At 40.9% G+C, this 10000-nt stretch overlaps 1 protein-coding gene across 7 annotated transcripts in view; it reads left to right on the forward strand.

Annotated features, from left to right (window-relative positions):
• The window catches only part of LOC137977865 (guanine nucleotide-binding protein subunit beta-like protein 1), a 22089-nt gene that overhangs the window by 7497 nt on the left and 4592 nt on the right, over positions 1-10000 (forward strand). Inside the window, exon 9 of one of the 7 annotated variants that reach the window (XM_068825228.1) lies at positions 1224-1459. In XM_068825228.1, the coding sequence (XP_068681329.1) occupies positions 1224-1410 (187 nt within the window). In that variant the 3' untranslated portion in view covers positions 1411-1459. The other 6 variants (XM_068825226.1, XM_068825223.1, XM_068825222.1 and 3 more) reach the window with 6 other exon arrangements.

The raw sequence follows: 10000 nt of genomic DNA on the forward strand, positions 1-10000 counted from the left end.
AACATAAACCTTCACGTGGATGCCAAAGAGAGGCTTGACTATTAATGAAAGTGAATGTAATAACAATATGAATTGCTTTTCTGAAGCAGTTGTATGATGTGGACATGTAAAACATGTGTAAAAAGACGCTTGAAGCAAGGAGTATTGACTAGTTTAAGGACGGTGCCTGCTATTGTTATTGCGCACACGTTCTGCGCATCTCGAGATACTCGAGTTTCCTAACGGTGATGCCTACTGATACAGGGATATTTTTGCGCGGTTTAAAACTATCCGGAGAAAGTAGATCTTAGTAAGTGCTCTTGGTATCCAAAAAGAAAATTGGGGGTAACCATGCATTTTTGAGAGATGATTAAGATTCGAATTGCTTTGTGTTTTAAATCTGTTTACAAATTAATATTATGCACGAATTATCTTTGGAAAATGCGTGGTTACCCCCAATTTTCTCTTTGGATTTCAATAACACTTGTTAAGATCTACATTTCCTTCATAATCATAAACCGGGGCAAAAATACGTTGAATTAGTAGGCACCGTCTTTAAAGCACGATAAAGGGAAACCAGGTTGAACAGTCACGTGCTTGTTCTCTCACGCACAACGCACGTGTTTGCCACGCAGGCAAGCTGCATACCTTGCATTTATGCATCCTCCCTCCCTCAATCTTTCTGAACCTGTAACTATGCAAAAGCCTGTCCCAGGCTCTCAGTTAAACGAGAAGAACGAAACGAAAATGTAAGCGCAAGAAAAATGAGCGAGAACTAGGTCTCGGTTCTCGATGCTCACTCGGTTTTTTTCCTCGTCTCGATTAACTGAGAGCCTGGAATATAGTAAATGGAACCGCTACCACAAACACTTGTAGTTTTATCATAACGGAGAATTTTTAAGACTGTGTTAAAACAAGACGTAAAAGCTCAGCAATCACAACTCACGAGGACCAACAGGCGTAAGATCGTAGGCGAAGCATAAACTTGAATACTCCGGATATTGTGTGGACTTACTTTTCATAAGCTTTCGAGCTCTCCTGAGCTCTTGGTCACATGACTGGTGTTGTTGGTGACGTCATCCTCGGAAGTAGGCGGGAAATCTATTCGAAGGTTTCCGAGCGGCCCCCCTCCCTCTGTTCCTGTCCCAACTTTATGCTTCGCCTACTATCATATTCCCGGATAGATGCCCCCTCCTCTTTGCTAACCTGGAATGCAAACTCAACTAAACTTGTTACTTCACCAGGTTACGGATCTACAACTGGAAGAAACTAACACCACTGGCTTATCTTAACTATCACACAGACACAGTCAACGCGGTAGATTTCTCTGATGACCTACCCGAATATGGTCAGCTTCTCGCTGCTGGCGGCAAAGATACCAGGATAAGTTTGTGGTCGCTGTACAATGAGAGATCTGAGACGGAAAAGTAGTCTCGACCACGGGCCAGCGTGGATAGGGCAAGTGGAGATTAGAATCCAGGTAATCCGTTGGTCAATTAATAACCTCTTACCAACCGAGCGTAGCGAGGACCGTACTGATCGTAGCAGTAAAGACCTAGGGCCGATATTCCCCATTATTATATAAGCGCCAATGAAATACCAAGTGAGATTTCACGCGAAAACATGATGTCTTCACACGTGAAAAAATCACTGTTGCTGTGGTTACAAATGAAAATCGCGCTCAACACGCGAGGAGAAATTTCGTATCTCCGCGCGGCCATGTAATATCCTCTATTTACGGTCCCGAGCAAGTGAGGATAGTAAGTAGTTTATTACATGGCATCGTTTCTTTTGAGCGATCGGACGTTAACCTTTTACATGTAAAACTAAATTCCGCTTTCTATAATTGTACTGTTGTGATAAAAAAATTAAACTCCCTTTTTTGTAAATTTTTTGTGTTTCGCTCAACTTGAATTTCCCGGGAGAGAGAAAAAATACGGAAAGAGACCGTTTCCTTGGTAATGGTCCGTACTGTAAAATCCCGACCAAAAACCAGCCAATGAGAGTGCTCCAGTGGCCTGAGAATTGCTTGCCATATAACTAGAAACAGTTGACACTACAGCTACCCCGGTAATCAAGTATAGTTGTACAAAGAATTTAATATGACCAGGGCCCAGGTAGTGGAATGGCCGTTTATAAAGGGAGCAGCTTTATAGCGATTGATGTTGAAGCGGGGAGAGAACAAATCAGTACTGACTATAAAAAGGACGTTGCATACTTTGGTATCGTTGGAAATAAGGAGTAGAGGGTTTGATCATGGCGGGCACGGTGGTGTACCAGTCCAAGCATAAACTAAAGGAAACGCAAGGTCAATCTTTACTGCAATGTGGCCACCGCTTTTTGAAAATGTAACTTATACTGCAAGGGTTGAAGTTTGTTAATTCTTTATTTATATGTCCTCGATCCGGATTATATCATCGCAGATGAATAGTTAGCTTGTTAAAATATGACTCATGACGGAACTGAAACTGTGTATTATTAATGATAAGTACATTGAGTGAAGACGGAAAGGAGAAAACTCTTCTGGTAACAAAATTAAATTCGGAAGTGTTGAGAGTATATATAACTGTTCAGTTACGTGATTTAAGCGTGCACAGTGATTTCCTCGCGCGCCCTCCTCGTTCTCTCGCCGTTCCCTTTCCCTTTTGTCTATTAATGCGACCCTGGCTTTGTACTATTTCAACTAGACTCTAAGCACGTCCATGTTCATACGGAAACTACTCTTGTAACTCACGGTGAACAACACTATTGAGGCCCTCATGCATGGCAATGCTCTCTTTTTGTGTTCTCGGAGCAATTGCAGAATACCCGGCCCACCAAATGTCCTACTTAAAAAAGCTGCCAACGCGGTCCGCAGTCCCGAAGTCGATGAATGAAAAGAAAAGTGTTAAAGGGTAAGCAGTGAAATTAACTGCCACCGCGGTCGGCAGTCCCGTAGTCGCTGAATGCAAAATGTTAAAGTGAACTGCCACCGCGGTCCGCAGTCCCGTAGTCGTTGAATGCAAAATGTTAAGGGCAAGCACTAAAATGAACTGCCACCGCAGTCCGCAGTCCGCAGTCCCGTAGTCGTTGAATGAAAACTGTTTAAGGGCAACCACTAAAATGAACTGCCACCGCGGTCCGCAGTCCCGTAGTCGATGCCATGTCCCCAGGGTCTCTCTCTGAGCACCGCGGTTCACAGTCCCGTAGTAGTTGAATGAAAATTGTTCAAGGGCAAGATGATCTCGTGAAAAGTGTAGTTAACCGAACCGCACCGTGAAAGCTAAAATTTTACGAGAGTGCTTAGGCCTAATCACTGAAACGGGCGCTTAGGCTTAATCAGTAAAAGAGTGCTTTCTTCTTCACACGATCTCGTGAAAAGTGTAGTGAACCGAACCGCAAAATGAAAGCTAAAATTTTACGAGAATGCTTAGGCCTAATCACTGAAGCGAGCGCTTAGGCTTAATCAGTAAATGACTGCTTTCTTGTTCAGACGATCGTGCTTAGGCTTAATCAGTAAACGACCGCTTTCTTCTTCACACGATCTCGTGAAAAGTGTAGTGAACCGAACCGCAAAATGAAAGCTAAAATTTTACGAGAATGCTTAGGCCTAATCACTGAAGCGAGCGCTTAGGCTTAATCAGTAAACGACTGCTTTCTTGTTCAGACGATCGTGCTTAGGCTTAAGCAGTAAACGACCGCTTTCTTCTTCACACGATCTCATGAAAAGTGTAGTTAACCGAACCGCAAAATAAAAGCTAATAGTGCTTAGACCCAATCACTGAAACGAGCGCTTAGGCTTAATCAGTAAACAAATTCTTTCTTCTTCACACGATCTCGTGAAAAGTGTAGTTGACGGAACAGCAAAATGAAAGCTAAGGAGCGATTGCAGAATACCCGGTTTAGGAACAGAATTATGAATATCATTTTCTGTCCCATGCCACTGCGGACAAGCAGCATTGTTAAACACGACTGCGGGACCGCGGTGGCAGCTTTTTTAAGTAGGACATTTGGTGGGCCGGGTATTCTGCAATTTAGCCGTGTTCTCACTTTTATTTGTCAAAAAGTGGCCAAAGGATGTTGCAAACCATTTAATTGTTTGTAAACTAATTAAGGTCCCATGAGTTGTAGTTTTATTACTGTAAAGTTTTCTTGAAGTCCTAGAGCTAGGGGGATAGCTTACGGCATTATTTTATAAAAACGAAACTTGCTATTTTTGTTATGATGCAAATAAAGATAAAAGCGAGTCCATAACTGATGCGACGCTTGGGTAAACTTATTAGAGAGCTTACGAAACGACGATGCCGACGGCAACGACGACGCTACAAAACAATAGGTTTAGTGAGCAAAAACAATGGCTCTGCTCGCTCTGCACGTGCGTTTTACATTTTGGTACATTTCTTTGCCGTCATCTCCTAAATGACGACGTGAAATGACCAAATTCAAGGTTCTGTGGAGGACGTTAGCACAAGACGATGAATTTTCAGTTCTCTCTCTACGCTTCCAACCCACTCATACAAGTTTAATTCTTCGATAGTTACTATACATTTTTAACGCGAAACGACATGAAATAGTTTCGTAGTGATACGAATAACGCGAACTCGTATTTTTAAATAAAGTCCTCGTAGCCGTCGACGTCCTCGTTTCGTAAGCTCCCTAATATAATCTCGTAAAGAGTTATGATGATTTGGTTACCAAGCAAACAAACAGATATCCGGCGGCTTCACCGCCTTTGTTTCACTTTGGAAAGAAATATTTTACAATCAATATAAGAGGGGAGATATTGTCTTCTATATTTTCATATTTGTCAAGTGCGCCAATACATAATAAATTTTTGACCACGAAGATCGCAGTGAAGAATGAACCGATATTCCTTCAGTTTGAGTGCCGCACAGTTTACGAAATAGCCCTCACAACGAGAGCTACAAGAGCGGTCATGAATTCTCTTCTTCCGTTGGTAGAAAATCGTTTGACTTAGTTGAGAAGAAATTCTACAGGGATGAACTTAGCTTGGCCTTATGTGTCCATTCTGCCGAATAACGAACTGAAGGTAATTACTGTATCCACTTATAAATTGAACGTTGTTAAACTTCCGTTCAACGATCACGTATTTTCGTCCATTGGCGTTTTTATGGCTATTTAACCGGCACATTTTTGGAATTCGAAGTGGAAGAAAATCTTTCGTTCATAATTCCTGCTTTTAAAGGTATTTTTCCTTTGCCTTTCGTCATTTGTCACATTTTCATGTCAGTTTCCGACACTCGGTGTGTTGGTCACTGTTCTGACTGAACGCAAAATGATTTTGAACTTTTAATGTACGTGGTAGTATTCAAAGCTTTAAGCTTTGATAGACCACAACGCCGTGATCTCCTTGCCCTACCCTTGGACGTGAGGGTACAGTACAGTACTAACACGAAGGGTTGTGAAACGAGGCTTATGGTTTAGTTAGCTGTAAATATGTACTGTTTCATGTCCATGTCTGTCTGTATTTATTCCCGGCCTGTTTAAACTTCATCCGAGTTTTTTTTAACATTGGAATGTTCAGTGTCATATTATGTGAGAATAAGAAGAAGAATTATGAAGAATGTTATGGAAGAAAAAGGGCAAAAAGCAGCCTCACGATTTTCTTCACCTGCCTGAATTTTCTAAATCTCGTATGATCGGTTATTTTGTTCAAGATGCAGGGCCGACCAGCTAAAAGTGCAAAGTTGCTGAAACTCAAGTTGATGTTGTTGTTTATGGTCTGTCTGATCAACAGTGTTGCACTCGTCATCATGATGATGCAGTCAAACTTAATAGTTTTGCAAACATTGGGGCTGTTTTTGATTCACGGTGTATCAAAAATCTTGACCTTAATTACCACTAAGCAAACTCTGCGAATTTACCTAAGAAAAATGTGTGGTTTTGTGCTCATTTAATCCACACATTAGTGTCCTAAAGAATCAAAAGGATGATATTATTCGTTTAGTCAATCACTTGCCATGTAGCAGATGCTAGTATATGCTACGAAACTGGTGGATTTTATGCATTTGATAGTGTTTTATCGGTGCATAGATTAGAGAACCATTGCTGTTAACTCTGTGGCCAGGGAGGGAGTAGAAACCCGTTCATTGTTCGAAAAGAGTTGGGCATGGATTTCTGTCCTATCTCTGCTAGCGTTTGGTCGACCTGACTGGATTAGCTTGAAGGACCTCTGAGTGAGACCACAAACACAATTAAGAATACAACCGGAAGTTAAGCGATTTTCCGGTTGCTGGATCATTAACTTACGCACTATCCACCCTTCGAACAACAAGACCGGACTTTATTGCCGCGATAAATAAGATACTGCAATATTTTTCCCTGAGCAGCCAATATCACCTGGCAGCTAAACTTACCAAGAGTAAATTTTGCTATTCATCCGGAACTTCTGTAGTCCCTGTGTTCCGGGGGAAGTGGCAAATTCGAGTTCATTGAGTGTTGATCAGTTGGTAATTACTTCGTGTAAGACTAGGTATATTGTCCCGACTTAATGAGAGTTAGGGAGTTCAAGAAATGACGACAGCTACGGCAACGACAACGCCAAAAAGCAGTAATATTATTGGTTAAAAGAACCAAAAAGATCGCGCTGCACGTGCGGCACGCATTTTTAAATATTTCTCTCCCGTACTCGTCAAAACTACTTCGTAAAATGACCAAATTTAAGGTTTTGACGACAACGTGGACAAACTACGGTGATTATTTCAGTCTCACTCTTTACTTCAAATCCGTCCGTACCTATCCAGTTTTAGGACACTTCGTTCATACTTAATATTATAAACAAGATGGAATAATCATGAAATACTTAGAACAGCTCGAACTTAAATTTTGAAGTGACGTTTTCGTCGCCGTAGCCGTCGTGGTTTCTTAAACTCCCTACTATGTCTAATTTAACTGATACAATTTACATATATTGTCCTAGTATCTTACCTTCCCTCGTACCCCCTATTACCCCGCAACTTCTGTATCCCCGTAACTTATGTATCCCCGGACCTTCTGTAGTCCTGTAATTTCTGCAACCCTGTAAGTTATGTAACCCCGTAACTTCTTTAATCCGTATGATTTCTGTAATCCCGTAACTTCTGTAATCCTGTAACTTTTGTAACCCTGTAATTTCTGTTATCATGTAACTCTAATTTCTGTAACCCCGTAAGTTCTGTAACCTCGTAACTTTTCAGTTTTATAATCCCGTAACTTCTGTAAGCTTCTGTTTGTGGTGTCTTAGTGTTGATCATGTTTACCGAAACATCTTTGCTTGTTTATCTACTTGTTTGACTAAGGTGGGGCTTAACCTGACAGCCTTTTTTCCGCCGTTTAAAATGAGTTTATGGCGACATCTCGTACGAGTTTCAAAAAACGCAAAAACCCCTGTTCATCGTACGAATCTATGTCGCGGGGTGTTTTGGGTAATTTTTAGGACTATTTGGGAGCAAGTACTTGAATTTTTTTGTGAAGATTAGTAAATTTTTGTGAAATAAAAAATAGTGCATATTAAATGTAGTTTAAAAATTAAAAGATGAAGTTTAGAATTATGATATGGACATCCAAACAATCCCCTACCAACCTGGGATGCTCTTGCTTCGGGGTCAACTGCCTGTTAGTTTTCCAGAAATGGTCTTCTTTCTTATCTTATCTTTCTTAAAATTTCAATTGGCTCAGATCCATTTGTGCCGCCACCTTAAGCCGTTATTAGCTACCCTCCTGGTTCTGCTAGCCGTTATGATTTTAAGAGAACAATTTAATTTTTTATACTAAAAATTACCTAGGAAGGGTTACGTTTTTGCTAATGTTGGCCGTGGAGCACTTGTATTTCAATAAAATGAACTATTGCAGGATAATTTGAAGTGCTATTTTCCACCCATGTAAGGGGTTACAGAAGTAGAAGTTTCGGGGTTACAGAATTACGGGATTACAGTAGATTACCGGGACAATATAGTTAAACATAGTATAAACAGCCCTGGCCAAACGAGGGAGAGAGCCTGGGAACCACCTTGGGAAAGTCCTGTCTGACGTAAATATGGCCACTATCCAGCTGGTATATTCAGCCTTGGCGTTGCCCTTGATTCTCGAATCCCAGGCCATATTATTATTTTCTTTTTTATCTGAGCCCGCTGGGAAAAAACAGGAACTGCTGACCGCAAAACTCTCGCGCGCGGCCAAACGAGACAAAACTCCCTGAGGTTTAAATTCGGTGAGAGCTGTCGAGAGTGGATGAGAGTAGCCGAGAGTGGATGAGAGTTCCTGGCCAAATGAGAGCGAGAGTTTCACGCTTAAAAAAGAGAGACCCTGGGAAAACCCTTTCAGACGTAAATCTGGCGACTAGCCAGCCGGTATACCGCTAAAATGAATTTTGTGCGCAAGCTTTTGCATGTTTATTTCTAATGCTTAAGTTTTTTGGCTGTCACTTCCCTATTGTGACAGCCTTTTGAGGAAACATCCCAGAGGCATGCATGGTGCAAAACTTTTCTCCGCGTCACTCCACTCATTTTAAAAGGCTTGGCGTTGCCGTCGATCCCCTAGTCCGACGCCATATTATTTTTCCTTTTTAATCTGAGCCCGCTGGAAAAAAAAAAGTAATTGCTGACCGCAAAACTCTCTCTCAAACGAGACAAAACTCTCGTCAACTCTCATGAAAAATTTGAGCAGGTTTAAATTCGAGTAGCCGAGAGTGGATGAGAGTTCCTGGCCAAACGAGAGCGAGAGTTTCAACTCTCGTCAACTCTCGTCAACTCTCGCTTTCATTTGGCCAGGGCTTTACACATATGTAGTCTTACCCATAGTAACACTCATTAAGTCGGGACAATATACGTAGTCTTACACGACGTACTTACTAGGTTACAGCAGAAGTTACGAGATAACAGAAGTTACGGGGTTACGGAAATTACAGGGTTACGGAAGTTATGGGATTACAGAAGTTACGGGGGTACAGAAGTTGCAGACAGTAGAAGCCCTTTATAAATAACCTGTGAGCGGTCGTTCAGATACTCTCTCAGCACCTTTCAGTCTAAAAGTCTCAAACAGCTGTCGCACCATTTTTTATTATAGTTATAAAAATTCGTAAACGATTTTTGTTATTAAGCTGAGGCAACAGCTTAAATTTGATCGTTAAGTCCTTTCACGAAGCTGAGGAAATCCTTTGACTGTAATGTAAACATTCTGAACACATAAAAAGTGAGGCAATTTAACTGTCAGGTATCCTTTTTGTATTACCTTTCAATTCTTGACATAGTTATTAAGTAGCTAGGTAGTTACTAAGTTACGATGAGTACGTCAAAGAAAGATTCTGCTTTAGCAGTGAAACACGTTCGCATTCCCAGTCGGTGATTACGGGACATTTTGAAAAGTTTCTTAGCAGCACAAATCCCAACTCAGCAGAAAACTATACAAACGATACCCAAGCTAATTTAAATTGTTTCATTAAAAATACATTTTATTCTAAAAAGATTCAATTTACTTCCCAGTCAGGGTTGCCAACTTTCGCCAATAACTTATTAGTTCAGTCTCGAATCACCTAGAGACTTTTTTTGCGCGGCGTGAAGAAAAGCAATTAGTCGACATGTGTGATTCCTTGATACGTCGGAACAAACGGCTTTTTACTGAACCAGCCAATTAAATGTTTGCTTATGCCAAAGTTTAGATACTCATTGAAAACGAAGTAAGCAAGGATTCTACTTTCGACCGCTCCATCAGTTCTTTCTCAACATTAAAATAACGATGTACCGGTAAGTTGACGTGTTCTGCTTTGCTGCCGAACAATACGTATTGGTGTTCACCTTTATGCAGTCAGGATAGTTTGTTTGTTCAAACATCTGTGGTTTAATTTCAACTTAGAGAAGAGAGTATATCTACTTGGAAAGATCGACGTTTGGTATTGAGTTTTAAAGAGCTTAAACGACACCTGTAAGTTGTTTATTACTGACCTATACCGGTACTTTATTTTGCGATTGCGATTTATAGGGCATCGATTATGCAGCATTTTCATCATTTAAAGTTATTTTCGAGTTTGAAGCTTATTCAAACAAAA

This window comes from Montipora foliosa, chromosome 11 (genome assembly GCF_036669935.1).
Source record: "Montipora foliosa isolate CH-2021 chromosome 11, ASM3666993v2, whole genome shotgun sequence".
Taxonomy (NCBI): Eukaryota; Metazoa; Cnidaria; class Anthozoa; order Scleractinia; family Acroporidae; genus Montipora; species Montipora foliosa.